General features: G+C 42.6%; 3 protein-coding genes across 4 annotated transcripts in view; all 3 read left to right on the top strand.

Moving 5' to 3' along the window:
* Nucleotides 1–8,806, top strand: part of LOC109903226 (collagen alpha-1(VIII) chain-like) — a 30,934-nt gene extending 22,128 nt beyond the window's left edge. Inside the window, exons 2-3 of the mRNA XM_031800044.1 lie at nt 4,737–5,049; nt 5,233–8,806. Of these exons, the coding sequence (XP_031655904.1) occupies nt 4,740–5,049; nt 5,233–7,175 (2,253 nt within the window). The 5' untranslated portion in view covers nt 4,737–4,739 and the 3' untranslated portion in view covers nt 7,176–8,806. The remainder of the gene's footprint in view (nt 1–4,736; nt 5,050–5,232) is intronic.
* Nucleotides 8,807–9,458: 652 nt separating this feature from the next.
* On the top strand, nt 9,459–12,297 carry jagn1a (jagunal homolog 1a). The gene is made up of 3 exons (XM_020499856.2): nt 9,459–9,830; nt 10,480–10,577; nt 10,770–12,297. Exons 2-3 carry the CDS (start codon nt 10,489–10,491, stop codon nt 11,230–11,232), a joined length of 552 nt encoding a protein of 183 aa, XP_020355445.1. The 5' UTR covers nt 9,459–9,830; nt 10,480–10,488; the 3' UTR covers nt 11,233–12,297.
* Nucleotides 12,298–13,111: 814 nt separating this feature from the next.
* LOC109870174 (protein TFG) overlaps nt 13,112–19,777 on the top strand; it is a 28,896-nt gene continuing 22,230 nt past the window's right edge. For both annotated transcript variants that reach the window (XM_020460580.2, XM_020460562.2), the window contains exons 1-3: nt 13,112–13,287; nt 14,804–15,010; nt 15,573–15,656. In XM_020460580.2, the coding sequence (XP_020316169.1) occupies nt 14,827–15,010; nt 15,573–15,656 (268 nt within the window). In that variant the 5' untranslated portion in view covers nt 13,112–13,287; nt 14,804–14,826. The remainder of the gene's footprint in view (nt 13,288–14,803; nt 15,011–15,572; nt 15,657–19,777) is intronic.

Genomic DNA, 19,777 nt, shown 5'->3' with positions numbered 1-19,777 from the left:
CATATGTTATACTGTACTCGATATCATCTACTGTATCTTGCCTATGCTGCTCTGTACCATCACTCATTCATATATCCTTATGTACATATTCTTTATCCCCTTACACTGTGTATAAGACAGTAGTTTTGGAATTGTTAGTTAGATTACTTGTTCGTTATTACTGCATTGTCGGAACTAGAAGCACAAGCATTTCGCTACACTCGCATTAACATCTGCTAACCATGTGTATGTGACAAATAAAATTTGATTTGATTTTTTACCTACCCTCACCACCTGGGGGGCGGCCCGTCAGGAAGTCCAGGATCCAGTTGCAGAGGGAGGTGTTTAGTCCCAGGATCCTTAGCTTAGTGATGAGCTTTGAGGGTACTATGGTGTTGAACGCTGAGCTGTAGTCAATGAATAGCATTCTCACATAAGTGTTCCTTTTGTCCAGGTGAGAAAGGGCAGTGTGGAGTGTTATGGAGATTACATAATCTGTGGATCTGTTTGGGCGGTATGCAAATTGGAGTAGGTCTAGGGTTTCTTCGATAATGGTGTTGATGTGAGCCATTACCAGCCTTTCGAAGCACCTCATGGCTTTGGATGTGAATGCTACGGGTTTGTAGCCATTTATGCCGGTTGCCTTTATGTTCTTGGGCACAGGGACAATGGTGGTCTGCTTGAAACATGTTAGTATTACAGACTCAATCAGGGACATGTTGAAAATATCAGTGAAGACACCTGCCAGTTGGTCAGCACATGCCCGGAGCACATGTCCTGGTAATCCGTCTGGCCCCGCAGCCTTGTGTATGTTGACCTGTTTAAAGGTCTTACTCACATCGGCCAAGGAGAGCGTGATCACACAGTCGTCCGGAACAGGAAATTATTGAACTACTGAAAACACTACCAAGATTTTAATTTAGTTCAACTACCACCAAGCTACTGAACATTTTAGTTAAATTACTAGTTGAATTAGGTGTTCACTACTAATGTAGCTCACTACTTTCCAACACCGGAATAGACAGAAACAACCTGGAATGTAGGGTATTGCTGAAACCAGGCTAAAGAGAAAGAGCCATGCCATATCCTGTGTGTCCCCCTGGTGGCTGAGAGGTGTTAGTGCAGGTGCGTTCGATCTAGCCTGGGGAGACTCCTACAGACTCATTCACCCTGGAAAATGTCACAATCCTCCTCCCACTGACACACAGGGTCTAGGTTAAATATAACATCACACACACACACACACACACACACACACACACACACACACACACACACACACACAGGTAAAATACCTGCGGAGAAGGACTGAGAGTTAGAGAGAGAGAGAGAGAGAGAGAGAGAGAGAGAGAGAGAGAGAGAGAGAGAGAGAGAGAGAGAGAGAGAGAGAGAGAGAGAGAGCGAGAGAGAGAGAGAGAGAGAGAGAGAGAGAGAGAGATAGAGGTATACAAACACACACAGCAATTGGTGAACAGGTTGCGATAAATACCATTGGAAATGAATAATAGCCTCTCCATCCTTCCATCAGTATGCAGAGTATGCCACTATCACTTCATTAATGCCACTTTAATAATGTTTACATATCTTGCATTACTCATCTCGTATGTATTTACTGTATTTTATACCATCTATTGCATCTTGCCTATGCTGCTCTGTCATTGGTCATCCATATATTTATATGTATATATTCTTATTCCATTCCTTTACTTAGATTTGTGTGTATTAGGTAGTTGTTGTAGAGTTTTTAGATTACTTGTTAGTACAGTAATATCTATCGGAACTAGAAGCACAAGCATTTCGCTACACTCGCAATAATATCTGATAACCATGGGTATGTGAAGAATAATATCTGCTAACCATGGGTATGTGAACAATAATATCTGCTAACCATGTGTATGTGAACAATAATATCTGCTAACCATGGGTATGTGAACAATAATATCTGCTAACCACGTGTATGTGAACAATAATATCTGCTAACCATGGGTATGTGAAGAATAATATCTGCTAACCATGGGTATGTGAACAATAATATCTGCTAACCATGTGTATGTGAACAATAATATCTGCTAACCATGGGTATGTGAACAATAATATCTGCTAACCACGTGTATGTGAACAATAATATCTGCTAACCATGGGTATGTGAACAATAATATCTGCTAACCATGGGTATGTGAACAATAATATCTGCTAACCACGTGTATGTGAACAATAATATCTGCTAACCATGGGTATGTGAACAATACAATGTGGTTTGATTTGAATATTTCTCATTCACAAAGGTCAGCTGTGACAACTGATTGGGTTGAACTGACTCACTAAGAGGCCAAGCCAACAGTAATAAGTCATTCCTACTGCATATATTTGCCAGACCTGCTCTCAGAATCAGGATCACCTTTATTCACCTACTGAATAATTCATACAGTCAGAATTTTACTTGGTGATATGGTGCTGCTAATGATAGACAATTTTTAGAGGGAGAGGGTTAGACAGAGGGTTAGACAGTGACAGAGGGTTAGACAGTGAGGGAGATGGAGAAAGTGAGAGTGAGAGAGAAATCAAACATCACTCTAACAACATATTTCTGAGACTGCATCAAGGTTATTATAGTAAACTAAAACTGAAACTAAAACAAAAACTAATAATGAAAAAACAGTTCAGTAAACTGAAATAAAACAATTAACAAACCCATTGAAAACGAAAACTATACTGAAACTATTATCTTTGACTCAAAACTAACTAAAAACGAACCGAATTATGTTCCATTTGAATTTTTTTCTAAACTTTGTGCAAAAATCGAATGGGAATTTCAATGGGGATTTAAGCTTTTGGGGGTTTTCAAGCTACTGAATCTGATGATTTAATATGCGGATGGAGACGCTTGTGCATCACAATCGCCAGCTAAAAGAGAAAACATCTAGGTTGCTAACTTGATTCTTCTTACATGTACTACTAAAGTTAAAACGCATCGAACTGGTGTAAACAGAGTTTCATTCCAACACATTGTTTTGCACCAGTCTTGGCTCTATTCCTTTTAAATCTAAGTCACATTGAGATTGACTTTTGGCAATGAATCCCTTTATCTACTTCCACAGAGTCAGATGAACTCATTTTGATGTATCTGTGTGCAGTTTGAAGGAAGTTGCTGACAAGAAACTGTGCAATTGCTTTGCGCTAACGCTAGTTAGCATTGGCTCAAAAAACTACCTATAACATCCTTCATACTGGATGCAGATATATAAACATGGTATCCACAAGTTAATCTGAAATTCAAATGTCAAACTATCCCTTTAAAGTGACATCACAGAAGACACACAGAAACTATGCAAACCAAGTGCTCCTAACTTCCCAAGCATGCTTTCTGTCCCTAACATTAAAACTGAAACTAAAAACTAACTGAAACTAAAAACTAACTGAAATTAAACATAATTTCAAATAAAAATATATATATAAATATAACAGAAAAACACCAAATTATAATAACCTTCATACCAATCAGTCAGTATTACTTTACCATTAGCATGGCATTTTAAATGTGTTTTAATAGAAACTTACTCGACTACAGTAACACGAAAAAGGGCCTAAGCCAAGATACAACATCTCCCAGTTTGAGGACTATCTACTGTCTATCTATGTCATAGTGTAGCTGGGTCTTAATGGAGCACAGCGGAGGCTGCTGAGGGGCTCATAATAATGGCTTGAATGGAGAGAATGGAAGGGCATCAAACACATGGAAAACATGTATTTGATACCATTCCACCAATTACGCTCCAGCCATTACCACGAGCCCGTCCTCTGCAATTAAGGTGCCACTAACCTCCTGTGATCGAGCACCCTCATAGGAAGATCCGGGAGGTTCACAGTAAAAGGTCAGGACCACATAAAAAGACTATCTAACAGTCAGCCCAGCCAAAATCAGCCTCATTGTATTGTTCATTATTTTATCAAAGAAACATGTTAAGAGAAATAACAGACAAGACTTTCTACCGCCTCCCTAACTTGAGTAAAATGGCTATTTGTCATTTTCTCATGTTGCTTCCTCTGTTGTTTGAAATCCAAGGAAAAGTGTAGTCAGTCAGCAGTGTTGTTGTAAGATTGAGCATGTTTAAAAAGAACATCCTGCAACATAAACTCCTTTTTCACTTTCTATTGTTTAAAAAGGATGGCGCCTTTGTTGAGTGTTGCGTGACTGGTGGTGTATAGTAATTAAGTAAAAATACTTGAAAGTACTACTTCAGCCGTTTTTTGGGGTATCTGTACTTTAATTTACTATTTATATTTTTGACAACTTCTACTTTTACTATTGTACTTTTTACTCCATTCATTTTCCCTGACAACCCAAAGTACTCGTTACATTTTGAATGTTTAGTAGAACAGAAAAATTGTGAAAGTCACACTTAGCAAGAGAACGTGGTCATCCCTACTGCTTATGTTCTGGCAGACTGACTAAACATATACTTCTGTACTTTTACTCAAGTATGACATTTGTGTACTTTTTCCACCAGTGCTGGTGGTGGTTTATAACTGCCAAATGCATGTTGGATGCATTACACGTTAGTGTCCAGCAGGTGAAGGCAGAGCAATGCAAAGGTCTACCAGGGTATGAATCATAGTACCAGTCACAGGCCTATGGATTTTATCGCCATGTTTGAATGTTTGATTGTTTGCATTGTGAATTATATTCACTTTATTAACTGATTGACTTTGTGATCAATTGATCAACTAACAGACTTCTCCTCTGGTGACTTCCCTAGGCCATGGTTGTACCTCCCTTCTCCGCCCCCCTCCCTCTCCTAGTGGCTCTGCTTCAGCTTGCAGTACTACCTCTTGTCCACACGGGGGCGTACTACAGACACAAGCAGCACCCGCAGCAGCATCAGCCCACGCCACACCTGTCCCACATGGGCATAGGGGGTAAGGAGCAGCACCCTCAGCAGCATTGGCCGGGAAAAGAGATGCCCCACATGCAGTACCCCCAGTACAGAAAAGAGATCCCACAGATGTCCATGCACATGGGCAAGACGAACCCCCACAAGGGTGGAGTAGTCAACAGTGGACAGGATAAAGGTGAGACCGAAGGGCAATCTCAAATGACATGTGGCTCTGGTCAAAAGTGGGCCAGTAGTATGTTACTTATATTAAAATTATGTCAATCTTCAATGTTTATTACCTTAACCTAACTCGAGTTAGGACACACACACTCTGCCATCTTGGAATGTTTAGACTGAATGGACATCTTATCCCCCACAGGTCAAACCATCCCCAGTGGGGCAGTGGGAGGTCTCCCTGGGGGTCTGCCAGGAGAGCAGGGCCCAGCTGGGCCTCCCGGACCTGAGGGTCCCTCTGGGCCTCCAGGACCTCCCGGGGAAGGACAGCCAGGAGGGGAAGGAAAACCAGGCCACGCTGGTCCCCCAGGATTCCCCGGAGTAGGAAAACCAGGACTCCCAGGAATTCCAGGCAAGCCAGGCAGCATGGGAGAGCCAGGAGTACCTGGAGAATTGGGCCCCAGCGGGAGGGAGGGTCCGATGGGGCAGCCAGGGCCTCAGGGGTCCCCTGGTCCTTCAGGTCTTCCAGGGATAGGAAAACTAGGGGCTGGGGGGTTGCCAGGACAACCAGGATCCAGAGGAGAGCCAGGACACAAAGGCCTGCCGGGACTACCAGGATTACCAGGACCCAAGGGTGACAAGGGGATTGGACAGCCAGGACAGCCAGGCCACAAAGGACTAGCAGGACCTCCTGGACCTCCAGGACAGGGAGGGATGCCTGGTGTGGGCAAGCCTGGAATGAATGGCATGTCAGGGCCACCAGGAGGACCAGGGAAACCAGGCCTCCCTGGAGAGCAGGGGCTGGCTGGAACAGCAGGAGAGGGCGGAGAGCCCGGTCCACCAGGGCTGCCAGGTCAGGGAAAACCTGGCCAGAATGGTCTGCCAGGACAACCAGGAATGCCCGGTGGGAAAGGGCACCCAGGCCCTCCAGGTTTTCCAGGAAAGCCTGGATTGCCTGGATTCGGAAAACCAGGATTCCCAGGACCCAAAGGAGATAAGGGGATGGGTGGGATGCCTGGAGGCCCAGGACCAAAGGGAGACAAGGGCCATGGAGGACTGCCTGGTATGCTAGGACAGCCTGGATCAATTGGACCAGCTGGTCCCCTTGGCCCTATGGGACCCCCTGGAGGTCTGGGTCAACCAGGGCCAAAAGGCGAGGCTGGAGAAGGAGGTCATAAGGGGTTGCCTGGTGGGCAAGGGGAGCCTGGTCCTACTGGACTGACTGGTCAGAATGGCTTCCCTGGAGAGGGAGGAGAGCCTGGGCCAAGGGGTCCCACTGGGCCTGTAGGACCCCAAGGGGAAGGCGGACACAAAGGGTTACCAGGCACCCCTGGCATTCCAGGCCTACCTGGGCCAAAGGGAGAGGTAGGACTTCCAGGCGAGAAGGGTCCCCAAGGTCCTAAGGGCATTCCAGGTCTGGGAGGTGCAGGTGGGCCGATCGGACCTCCTGGTGCTCCGGGGTCTAAAGGTAACAGCGGACCTCCTGGTCTTCCCGGCGTTGATGGTAAGGGAAACCCAGGTGTCCCTGGTCCTCTTGGACCTCCAGGTAAAGAAGGTCCTGGAGGACCACCAGGAAGCCCAGGCCAGCCAGGTCCACCTGGTCCCCCAGGCCCTCCCGGACCCACTGACATGGGAGCAGTCCTCCCTGAGATGGGTTTTCCTCCTGGGCTGGACGGAGTCAAGACTGCCGGTTATGGCAAGAAGGGAAAATATGGAGGAAACGGAGGAGAAGTGATGGGCCCCAACGGCCTGGAGATGCCTGCGTTCACGGCTCTGGTGACCACGCCCTTCCCACCTGTGGGCACGGCTGTGGTGTTTGACAAAATCCTGTACAACGGCCGTCAGAACTACAACCCCCAGACAGGCGTGTTCACCTGCGACATGCCCGGGATCTACTACTTTGCCTACCACATCAGCTGCAAAGGGGCCAACGTGTGGGTGGCGCTGATGAGGAACGATGAGCCTGTGATGTACACATATGATGAGTATAAAAAGGGCTTCCTGGATCAGGCATCGGGGAGCGCAGTGTTGCCTCTACAGCCCGGGGACACTGTGTACCTCCAGCTACCCTCGGACCAGGCCGCAGGACTATACGCTGGCCAATATGTCCACTCCTCCTTCTCTGGGTACTTGTTGTACCCCATGTAAGAACACCAACCTTCAGAGAGGAAGAGATGGTAACAAAGAGAGAGAATGTTGGAGAAATGTAAACATTGATTATAGAATTCTTTAAATTTATATGTTGTTTTAAAAACATCAATTATCTGCTGAGATTGACGCTGTTGAGATCGACAGTGACGGGAGGACATGTCGGACCATCCCAGGGAAATTCTGAGAGAGGAGTGTGCTTGTGTGAGGGTACATATATGCAGTTTTTAATAACAATTGATGTTGGGGTACAAAGATTGCTGTATCTATCTACTGGTCTTAGAAGTTGTCACAACAACACTGCATTAAAATATTCCATTACAGCAACTGGGTTCATTAATTGTAAAATGTGGTGATATATATTGGTTTGATTTGTAGTACAGCACAGACTGATGTGGAGACTGTAGAAGAAAGAATGGGATATCTGAGGTATATATTTAGTATTGTGTTTTCCCCAGACCCTACATGTTCCTATTCAAACTGGCAGCTGCCATAAACAAAACTGTGGCAAAGAATGTAAATTGGATAACTTTAAAAAGAAAACTAAAGAAAATAAATTGAATAGCTATATTGGCACCTGAACTTTTGTATTACGGTACTTATAAAATGGCAATTGAAAACCAATAGAGACAGTTCAAGATTCACATAAAGTGGTGCTATCATTTGTGACATTTTAGTTTGTTACATAACTTTGTTGTTTTGTTTTTGTTTGATTTGTGTGATTATTTTTTGTTGTTACTTTTGCAGACAAGCATCATCTGTGATGTTTATAGGGGTGATTTTGTTGCATGAAATGGATGGGAATATAATGCATTATGGGTGTATTGGTTCAAAGTGATGCCTCTTGTGGCACGTAAAGAGTAATGCTCCAACAGACACTGACTAGCCCACAAAAATGAAAACCACTGCTCTCATTACAAAGCCCCTTCTTGCTGTATGTGTCTGTTGTCAGCTGAATGAAGCAGGAGCACTATACTGACAGAGGTATGAAACAAGTTTGACCAACAGATAGACACTCATTTAGATGGCCTATACGGTTATGGAAGTAGGATAGGAATTGATAATCAATTGTGAATAACTTTTGAAAAAGAGAATTGAATGAATGAATTACTCTGGGGAAAATGGTGTGTAGGCCTATTCCCTCTGGGTTCAGCAAGACAGAATTTAAGTCATTGGGTTAAAGGTACTGTATGTGGAGGTTAAGATTGAAGGTTAATAAATACTTTGATGTCAATTAGCGAGAATAATGCCCAAAATAAACCAGGAGGAGGTGTTTGTGGTTACAAGATAGTGAGGAGAATTATAGACAACGAATATAGACAAAGAATAGAATGTCAAAAGAGAGAGGGGGAAGGGTGAAAATGCCTTGCTGCATGCCCCCTCCCTCACCTCTCACCCACCTATATATCCCTATACCTCACCCCTCTAGTCTACCCTTCCTTTCTACCCATCCCTACCCTTCTACCCCTCCCCTGACTCCAGGTATCAATTCTGTTTTCTATCTTTATTTCAGTCCATGGTGCTAAACACAGTATAATCTAGAAGAAAAAGAAAGGCACACCTATTAAGGCGAGGTGCTGGCTAGAGGTGCTGGCTAGAGGTGCTGGCTAGAGGTGCTGGCTAGCGGAGTAGAAAACTTGAAAATAAAAGAGAGCCGCACACTCTAGGAGCTCAGATGCAAAAATGTAATTACCAACGTTTCAACAGCCAAGGATTATACCCTGATGAAGACAGCTTGGCTGTCGAAACGTTGGTAATTACATTTTTGCATCTGAGCTCCTAGAGTGTGCGGCTCTCTTTTATTTTCAAGCTAAACACAGTATAACCAAACAAAACCTTGAGTTTTTATGTTTTTACTGTTATACTGTAGATGTTGTTTTTTAAATAAAGATGATTTAACTAAAAGGTCATGCGTTATTCTTATTTTAACATATATCAAAACATGTATAATTTTATTGTGTGACACTGATATGTGCATATCAGATTAGTCCAGTTCACCACTCAAAATTCAATAAAGTAATTTTACTTGCCCCGGATGGCCAGTAAATATCCTCTGGCTCTGTCTTGGTCATATTGCTCTTCACTGATATGCCATATTGAGAAGAGATGAGCATTCTGTGCTGCCAGAGACAGACAGATACTCTAAGTTGACTCGCCCATGGTTATTAAATGGTATCATATGCTCAAGACAAAGATGAATAAGGTAAATAGGATTCATCCTATAGCTTCTTCTATCACACATTTTTTGGCACATCTATTGAGTACCACTTGAGGGTGTGGCAAAACGTAATGTTCATTTTAATCAAATGTGTTATTGTATTTCGTCGTTTTAAGAGGTGCTTTCTTTTTTCCGCAAAACACAAAAGGAAACGCGTCTGGTGTCTTACCAACAATTATGTTTCCGTGATGGAAAACGAAGCAGACAAAAAAATAGGCAATGGACCAGTCTCGAAAGGCTCACGGAGGATGTTGAGAGAAAAAGGGATGCTGCGACTGATGTGATGCGCGTGCGCAGTGCGCACAACGCATGTGTCTTGTCCTCTATTCAGCCGGCTTCTATCTATTCACCCAGCTTCTATTCATCTTGGCATTTAGGCATATTAGGTACTGTAGTAGCTCGCTAACTACGTTCATTCAGCATCTCAGTAACAAACGGTAAGAATCCTCAATTAATTGTTATTTTTAAACTACTGTACGGTGAATTACTGCATTCAAGGCAATTTTTAGTACGCTAGCCAGTTAGCGATTGCTAACGTACGTTAGCATTACAATTTATTAGCAGGTGAAATATGGATGACACATGGATGAATCGATAAATAGGTGAAACGTTTGCATACAAAGACATTTATTCAGCGAGAGTGTGCTCTCGGTAACCTCCTTTCCAAGAGGACAATGAATGAATCCGCTTAACATAGCTAGCTAACCTGACCAACTGCTTGTGAAAGTTATGCTAGCTAACGTTAAATAGCGAACGTTAGCAAAGCTTTCCCAGTTGCCAGAGGCAGAGAAATATGCAACTAGCTACTATTCATATCTATTGATGTTATATTACGGTTGATAAAACAACTTAAATAATAGACGAGCTTCTAATATTCAATTGTTTAAGTGTAGAAATAGAAGACTGATCATCACATCTCAGTGTGTCTGTCTGCATGGATCAACTCTTTGTCATTGTCATGGATTAAATGCATGTAAAGAACGCATATGCTCATTATTGATGAATCAGATGTGGGCAAAATAAATTATAAAATGTACAACAAGTCAAATAAGACAAATTATTGTTGTATGGTTTTTGGGAAAGCAGGTTGTTACCATGACGTCTCGTGTGGGCCCTCGAGCTGCAGGTACTGATGGGAGTGACTTCAAACACAGAGAGAAGGTGGCCTCACACTACCAGATGAGGTAATCAGTCATGTCTGCTGGCTGGCTGTATGCCTGTGTCTGTCTCTGCGCTTGCTTGTCTGCCTGTCTGTCTGTCTGCGCTTGCCTTTCTGTCTGTCTGAGTGTGCCTGCCTGTCTATTACCATATTGTTTATAGTTATCCATTAACCATACTGTCTCAACTCCCTCTCCCCCTTTTCCCTGTGTCTCCAGCGCCTCGCTAAAGTCTGAGATCCGGAAACTCAACTTTGTCCACCTACTGCTCTGGCTCCTGGTGGCGGCCCAGGTGATCGTCAGCAAACTTGACCTGGTGCCAAGCGATACAGTGGCTGAGCCCTACAGATGGGAGTACCCCTACCTGATCAGTCTCTTTCCACTGGTCACCGGTAGCCTGTCGCTGCCCAAGAACAACATCAGCTACCTGGTGATCTCCATGATCAGCTCAGGCCTGTTCTCCATCGCTCCACTCTTCTACGGCTCCATGGAGATGCTCGGCGAGGCCCAGCAGCTGTACCGCCACGGCAAGGCTTACCGCTTCATATTTGGCTGGGCGGCGGTCACCGTCATGTACCTGGTGATGGTGGCGGCGGTGCAGGTGCACGCCTGGCAGATCTACTACAGCAAGAAGCTGCTGGACGCCTGGTTTGACTCCACACAGGAGAAGAAGAAGAAGTGATGAGGATGTTTTGTGGGTTTTGAGGCTAGGGGAAAACTGTTTGTGTTTTTCTCTCTGTCTTTAGGATGCATATATTAGTATATTCTGTTATTTATTTATTACCTCATGCAATCACTGGCTATTATGTCTTTCCAGATGGTCTATCCAACACACGTTTTCTCGCCAAAACATGCATACTCTCTCTCTCCATTTCAAAGACACTCAGGTGTATACATTTTCTCTCAAATACACAAACAATTAGTAGCGCAGCGGTCTAAGGCACTGCATCTCAGTGCTAGAGGTGTCACTACAGACCCAGCATCGTTAGGGTTTGGCTGGGGTAGGCCGTCATTGTAAATAAGAATTTGTTCTTAACCGACTTGCCTAGTTAAATAAAATAAATGAAAATAAAAGCAATTCTCTACTTTGTTTATCTGGCCTCAGAGAATAAACGATAGAGACTCCTTCTGAGACCACAATATTTACAGCTGTTGTGAAGCATTTAGACGTATGAACCAAGCCCTTGTGTGAGACTGCAGCATGACGGAGGATCTCTACTGACTCTTTGTCTTAACAGTGGAGGAATGAGGGCTGGACTAGTTTGTTGTCACGGTTTCAGTAAATTGACATCCGGCGACTAGTCTGTCAATATTGAAAGCCCTGTAAGGCATGCGCACAAGTACTGTGTAAAGCTTGAGACTGAGAGACATGGGATGCTGTGTTTCAAAGGCAAAAAAATGCATCACTGCGCTAAGTTGGCCTGACAGGTTAGTCTGTGTCTTGACAGCTATCAAGGGGTCTTGATTTGTCCCTGTAATGTGCCCAAACTGTAGTGCTCATCTGGGTTTTTGTCAATACCAGTCAATTCATATAGTAAACCAAATATAAATTCCAAATGATCATTGATAAGCATTGAAGAGAATTGGAATTTCAGTGTACTTCCTGAATTGACTGGATTTGAAATGGAATTGACCCCAACCCTGGTGCTCATCATTCATATATCTCTTAAATGTTCTGTATGCTTGACCCTTTGCTCCCTCACTTTTTATGATTATGTTTTTACCACCAATAAAAAGGGAAATTAAATCCTTGTTGTCTTGATTGTGTCTTTAGTTGTCTTGATTGTTACAAACCTTGTGATGTGCTTGAGTAGTTTCATCACAGTTGCTTTCACCATGTAATCACTTATGTGTCACAGTAACCTTTGAAATTAAGCAAAACATGTCTAGTAAAAGTCAGTATAGAGGAAACCACATCACACAGAGTCACATATTTCATATAAAACTCAATTTCTCAACCTGCTCCTATGCAGTGTTGTAAAGTACTTTAGTAAAATGTCAATCTTACTTGAAAGTACTACTTAAGTAGTTTTACTTCACTACATTCCTAAAGAAAAGTATTTACTTTTTACACCATACATTTTCCTTGACACCCTAAAGTACTCTTTACATTTTAATGCTTAGCTGGACAGGAAAATGAGCAAATTCACACATTTATTAAGAGAACATCCCTGGTCATCCCTACTGCCTCTGATCTGAGGGACTCACTAAACACATGCTTCGTTTGTAAATGATGTCTGAGTGGTGGTGTGTGCCCCTGGCTATCCGTAAATTAAAATAAGACAATGATGCTGTCTGGATTGCTTAATATAAGGAATTTGAAATGATTTACACTTGTACTTTTACTTTTGATACTTAAGTAAATTTTAGCAATTACATTTACTTTTGATACTTGTGTGTAATTCAAACCAAATACTTTAGCCTTTTACTCAAGTAGTATTTTACTGGATGACTTTCACTTGAGTCATTTTTTATTAAGGTATCTTTACTTTTACTCAAGTATGAAATTTGGGTACTTTTTCCACCACTGTTCCTATGCAGAAAAAAATACGTCAAATAGTTGATTCACTACTGCGCGCTCCGCTGTATGCCACGTACAGGTTTACGTCGACAAGCGGGCAGACTTCCTCATGTGAAGCTAGGATTCTGTGTTTGCCAGCCCTGGTTAAAGATTTTGGCTGACAAGGTCCTGAGAGAAATACCGACACAACAGTGGGATTAAGTCGTCCAGTTACAGGTGGGATACATATAGCTGTCTGTTTCGATATGGCTAATATTGACAACCTGGATCACAGTTAGCATTTCAACCTAACGAATGATACTAGCATCGGGTTTGTTATGTTTCTAAAGTCACATTTGTTTTATTTTCTCAAAGACCTCTCTTAAATTGTATACATAATGTTATCGGTGCAATGATATTGTTTTTTTTTGTATTAAATTAAGTCGAAGTTTCATTCTCTGATGCTAAACTGTGAATTATTTTGCAGGAAGTCAACATTCTAACTATAAATGGGAGTTTTGAGTTGGTCTGTATTTGGCATGGTTCTACATCCTGTCAGTTACAGGAAAATTGGCTATGTAATGATCCAACTTGGCTTTCTTACTAGCTAGTTAGCGAGTTACATTCGTTTTGACACCTCTAACAACAATACAATTATCTAGTTATGTTAACTAACAATATAACCAGTGCAACAGATTTTGAGCCAGAGTTAGTTATTGGCATAACAGCAAACTAACGAGCTGTCAAATTACCACGCTAGGTAACGTTAGCTATCATGTCATGAATCACTGCAAATAAAATGACAAGCTGTAATCCCGAACCTCGCCCTTTCTTTAGTCAGCAAGTTAATGGAATGACGTCTGTACAAGCCTTATGTTAAATTGAGATAGTTCGCATAATATAGCAAGTTATGACACCCATCTAGACGGACACCTTTTGTTGGTATCTAATTTAGCTAGCTTGTTTGCTAGCCAAAGGCCAGACCAACAAGTTCAAATCAAGATCAACTAAAGTAGTTGCATTTGACGTGATTGAATCTATGTATTGTAATTGTTTTTTGATAAAAGGCCTATCTGGGTGTGGACTGGATAGGGAAGGGATTGTTCATCATAAACTAATCAGTTCAGCTAGTGCTTATATTATTCTGATGATATTAACCAGTTGTGTGTCATGAATCATGATCCACTCAACACATTCTACAAACTCACTCTTTCAATTCAAGTTAGTACTTGGCCTATATAGGCCCAAGTCTCTTTGTGGGGATGCATAAGAACCGGCCTGCCAGCTCAGCCTGGCATATATATATTTTTAAACTTTTGAAGCAGAACTGTGTACTATATAGTAAAGTGGTTCCTAGAGGGCAGTGACCACTGACCAGCTGTAGTGCATTCTATGTCATGCAAAGGTAAAGATGAGTGAATCCAATTGGGTTGCTAGATTAATGATTCTTCCATTTTCCCATGGTCCAAACACTTTGTATCTGAAGGATGTTTTAACTGATGGTGCTGATCTGTTTTTCAATGGTTGTTTGTGGCTCGCTAATCATCTATAGCAGTGGTTCCCAAACTGGGGTGGGGGGGACGCATGACAAAATATCTAGAATTGCAGGAAATGAGCTTTAAACCTTCACAATTCTCTTCACCAACAAGAGGGGTGTGAACAGTTTGTGTCATGAACAGTGCTTGTTCCTATAGAAACCTACATGATTCCTGTGTAATGTTACATCTCCTTCCTGTTGTGATGTCCCCTCCAGAGGTGGGAGCAGTAGACTGTACCATGAACGGACAACTGGACCTGAGCGGCAAGCTGATCATCAAGGCCCAGCTGGGCGATGACATCAGACGCATCCCCATCCACAATGAGGACATCACCTATGACGAGCTGGTGCTGATGATGCAGCGTGTCTTCAGGGGCAAGCTGCAGAGCAACGACGAGGTCACCATCAAATACAAGGACGAGGGTAAGCATGGAAGGGGACTGGGCCGTTCTGGAATAAGATGGATTATCACAATACTGGTAGTCAGTGTGCTGCTAACTACTTAGCTTCCTCCACTGTCTGACTGCCCCATACTGGGCTCAAACCAGTGATCCTCTGCTTAGCAACACAAATGACAGCCCTCCTTGACAATGTGTAAACCGATAGAACCATACAAAAGGTACCAATTTGGATGGCTCCATCCGCAACATTTTAAGATAGCTGTGAAATAAGTTTACGTTCTTAACTCCGTTGCGCTAGCTAGATGCCATCTGATGCCTCAACATTTAGCTGCTCCCTGCTGGTAATGGTAACGGATGTTCTCTTCCATACACTTGAGAATGCATCCTCTCCTTTTTTAGAGTTATTATTGGAAGTAAGAGAATATGTTAATGTGAGGGTTTCTACCTCACAGCTTTCACCAATTCAGTCATTTCACAATAGTCATTATCTTAGGAAATAAGGATTCATTGTGAAAGTATTGGAACGTGGCCTCATTCTGATTTGGGTTCTGAATGATGTTCCCTGCTCTCTTCTCTTCCTGTAGACGATGACCTCATTACTATTTTCGACAGCTCGGACCTGTCTTTTGCCATCCAGTGCAGTAGGATCCTCAAACTCACTCTCTTCGGTAAGATATTATCATACACATACATAACCATCCCTTCCTTTTTTACTATAGGCCTACGTGCTGCTGTGCCAAGCACGCCCATCCTTGAATAATCAAAACAACTAGATTCTTTCCCCGTAGGATATTAAAGTAGGCTCATTCTGTTTTTCTAGTCTTTGTTATGGTACTGTACTATATAGAACTTATTTCCTTTGTGTCCTCTTGAATGCTCATTCTAACTGTTCCATTCCAACAGCACCCTCTCTCCAAAAGTTAAGGTTCATTTCCAGGAACATGCCACAGGGAGGCAGTCTAGTCTCATAGCTTGACATTAAACCTGAGGTCTTCATAGATCTACCTGAACTTGATTACCCGAGATCCGACCCAGTCACATTTTGTAGTTAACCCTCGGATCCCGGGTAGGATCCCGCTCGGTGGCCACGGGCCTCGGATCTTTGTGAAAATATATGAAATACTGACCGGATCCCAAATTAAATTTGAAGAGTTTAGTTCCTAAACAACATTTCATACATTTTAAATGTTATCTTAGGGCTGAATGACAGGGGGGGTCCCTTTTCATCAAATCAGATGTGTCATTTTGTGACAAAAAGGCAAATTTGCTTTATTAAAACAAGCCATTTATGTGATGTGGGGTAAAATAGCCTACTTGTTGTGAGAGAGGAGGACGCAACAGCGGAAAAGAGTGATGGCACCTAGACTATATAAAGTGAGTTTCTGAAACATTGAGTCAGTCGTTCTTTGCTGACGTGAAGAAGAAACTGAATGAAAGACCGTAGAGGGAGGAAAAAACAGTCATCTGTATACCCCTCATTTATGTACATTGTGGATATGAAGGGGAAAAGGGTTGCCCATATTGTCAAGACCTGAGCCATTTAATTTGTTTTATTTATTCAATTTACTACTTTATTTCATTATTTTTTTTAAAGCTTGGCCTATTTAGTAGGCTTTTGCTATTTAATTTGGCTATTTCCTTTGTTTAAAAGCCCCTAGAGTCAATGCCTATGCCTCGGTGGAAATCTCATTAGCATAATAATATCTGCATAAAAATGTCAGTTTCAGCTAGAGATTGTTTTTTTTGTTTTTGCATTGGATCCGTCTCAGTCCACTGCATCTGCTGATGTCACTTCCGCACCCCAGGCTTAGACGGGGCTTACCTAGACAGTTGTGTGTTCAAATAACAGTTGAACTAATGTTGAATGTCTCGAGTCAAGTGTGATATTTGTCAGCATAAAGATGAGTGGCTCATTTGTGCTCTAGATTTGTGGCTTTCATTCAAAATAAATAAGCTATATAATGCAGAGTTATTTACACATTCTTTCTGATCCTCTTTAATAAAGAACAGATATTTGACTAAGTTAATCTGCTCATGTTTGCGTGTGTGCGGTAGACTCATTGCCGTAGGCTTATCTGCAGAAATATTGTATTTCTAATGTTGGAAGGCTGCCGATTTGATTGTGTAATGCATGGATAGGAATAAGAAATATCAGGACAACTTGTCTCTTCAACTCTCAGCACAGTAGGACTACACAGCCGTGGCATGGATTACTTTTCGATCAACCCATATCCAAACCAGACTGATCCTGCGGGCCTAAAGGCTATCTCCATTTAATTTAGAACAAAAAATATTAGGTTATTATATGAGTTAGACCTGAGTTGTAGAACGACATATTTTGGTAGGCTATAACACTTGCTAGCGTCCTAAAATCATCTGGAACATTAAACCATTTTTGTCGACTGCAAATTGATTGCAAGAAGCCCAAACAGAGATAATATTTGACTGAATCATTTTAAACCTTACATTTGTATATGATCATGTCTCTACTATGCGGGGGAATATTTTAACAGATTTCCAAAATTCTAATCACTTGGGGCTGATATCCTGGTGTTTATACAGTCTTATGTCCAGCAATGAAAATTATAAAATAAAAATATATTTGTTTTTCTCAAATGTGTGAGGACAAATAAAACCACCTTGTGTGGCAGTAAAGCTAAAAAATAATGTTTATTTCTTATCAGTTTAAGTCTGATACAGACCTGATCAAATTCTCTCTCAGGTCGGACATGTTGTGTCAGATCTGGTCCACCTCGTATCCGAACTGGATCGGATATTGATTTTCCCCCCAAAATAGTGGATCCTGTTGGTTGGGTAGAAATGTAATGGTTCGGATCTCAATTTTTGGATCCAAGAAGACCTCGACATTGAACTCCTAATTCGTACCCCTTGACACTTAGTTTTTCTCTCCTGCCACTATCGTCCCAAAGGCAGTGTTCCTATGCTGGTTGGTTAGTAGAGGCACCAAGCTATACTTGAAAGTTATTATCATTTTTGTAATACTTTTCACATGTCTCTCAGGAGTTGAGCTCCATCTCGGGATCCATGTTGTCAACCCCTTTTCAGAGAGTTTTAAGAGTGTGCTCTGCAAAGGATGGCAGATGGACGACGAGGACTTTTGTCTGGTTTTGTCTGCTTTAGGCCTAATCATCATAATGCCTTCTGATCTTCTGCCAGTGCCAGCGACATCCCTGTCCCTACACTGTCGTGTGTGTGTGTGTGTGTCTCCATGTCACAGTATTGTACTCTAGCCATGTGTTATGCTTCCGCCTTTGTTTCACAGTGCAGAAATGTCAGATATGCGTAACTGTTTACACAAACACACCTCTCCCTCTCATCTCCAATGCCAGCAGGCCCCATGATGTAATATCCTGTGCTCTGTTTCCAATTACACCCCAGTGTCCCTGAACTATCCCTGCTATTATTAGAGAGGGAGCGGCAGAAAGTAAATGTTTTGGGGATATTTGACTCCATCCCGAGACGTTAGTGCCGAAGCCTGGAGCACCAGCACGTGCCGCCGGCCGTGACCTCACGTGTAGTCGATATTCCCAGACATGTGTACAGGGATTGGGAGCAGGAGGGAAGAGTAGGATTCATCCCGACGGTCCGTCTCCATCCAGGGCCTTTTTCTGACCCGCTGGGTCTCTGCTCACACAGGAATCTGGAATTCTGTCTGTAGAATGCCCTTGTATGTCATATACTACAGTCACATTGTCACATATACCATGTGTCCAAAGCTCCCATCATGCATTTCAACTGAGCTTTATTTGTTGGGCTTCCTGTAGTGTAGAACCGTGCTCATCTGTCTGTACTAGTTGTGCTCCAGGAGTTGAGTGTTGGTCACATCTCAAATGACTCCCTGTTCCCCATTGAGTACACTACTTCTAGCCAGAGCCACAGCCTTCGTGTCGCTTTGTGGTTTCAGTCATGTGGTTTCTGTGTCAAGCCAGAGTACTGTGGGACTGCTCACCTCCCTGCTCTTTTTGTACCCATTGATGGGCATACTCTCCCTCTCCTCTGTGCCCCTATAATCTCTATCTATTGATTCATTCCAGTGCTGATGAGGATTGTGTTGTGCTATGGCAGCCTGTAAGACTGGGACTCATTGAGATGATACAAGGTTCCCAAACTTTTTCACTCCGGCTCCCTCTCCAGCATTGGGGAACATCTTCCCCCTGCGTCTATTTCTATGGGCAGAAGCTCTGTTCATGACACAAACTGTTCACACTCCTCTGCATTCACACAGGACCAAAATAAATCTACTGGACTCATGTTATAGTGATCAGAAGGACTGTCTGGTACAGATCACTGTATCCTATAGCTCTGGGATGCTGCAGGGTGGATGGAGAGAGATTGAAGAGGTGATCCTCACCCTTACCATTGTGAAGTTCCATATCACTATATATTTGAACTGTAATAATGTTATATTGTCTCGTACTCTTCTCACTTTTCCCCCAATATATCCCCTCCCTAGCTTTCTTTCTCTCTCCCTCTCTCGCTGTCTTTCTCTCTCTCTTTGTCTCTCGCTCTCAATTCAATGGCAACGTGCCACAAATCTTGCTGCTGTGATTGCCTACTGTGTTATTTGGCCTAACATGAAGGGGAGTTTATCAATATTTTATTTGTTTTTAAATTGTTTATGGGTCTGAGTGATCTGTGGGAAATACACTGAACAAATCAAATTGTATTTGTCACATACACATGGTTAGCAGATGTTAATGCGAGTGTAGCGAAATGCTTATGCTTCTAGTTCCGATCATGCAGTAATATCTAACAAGTCATTTAACCT

This window comes from Oncorhynchus kisutch, linkage group LG2 (assembly GCF_002021735.2).
Source record: "Oncorhynchus kisutch isolate 150728-3 linkage group LG2, Okis_V2, whole genome shotgun sequence".
Taxonomy (NCBI): Eukaryota; Metazoa; Chordata; class Actinopteri; order Salmoniformes; family Salmonidae; genus Oncorhynchus; species Oncorhynchus kisutch.
This window is presented reverse-complemented; position numbering and strand designations above follow the sequence as displayed.

Coding starts and splice junctions, on each gene's coding strand:
- jagn1a (XM_020499856.2), top strand. CDS start 10,489: ATGACGTCTCGTGTGGGCCCTCGAGCTGCAGGTACTGATGGGAGTGAC. Junction 10,578..10,769: donor GCCTCACACTACCAGATGAG/GTAATCAGTCAT, acceptor CTGTGTCTCCAG/CGCCTCGCTAAAGTCTGAGA.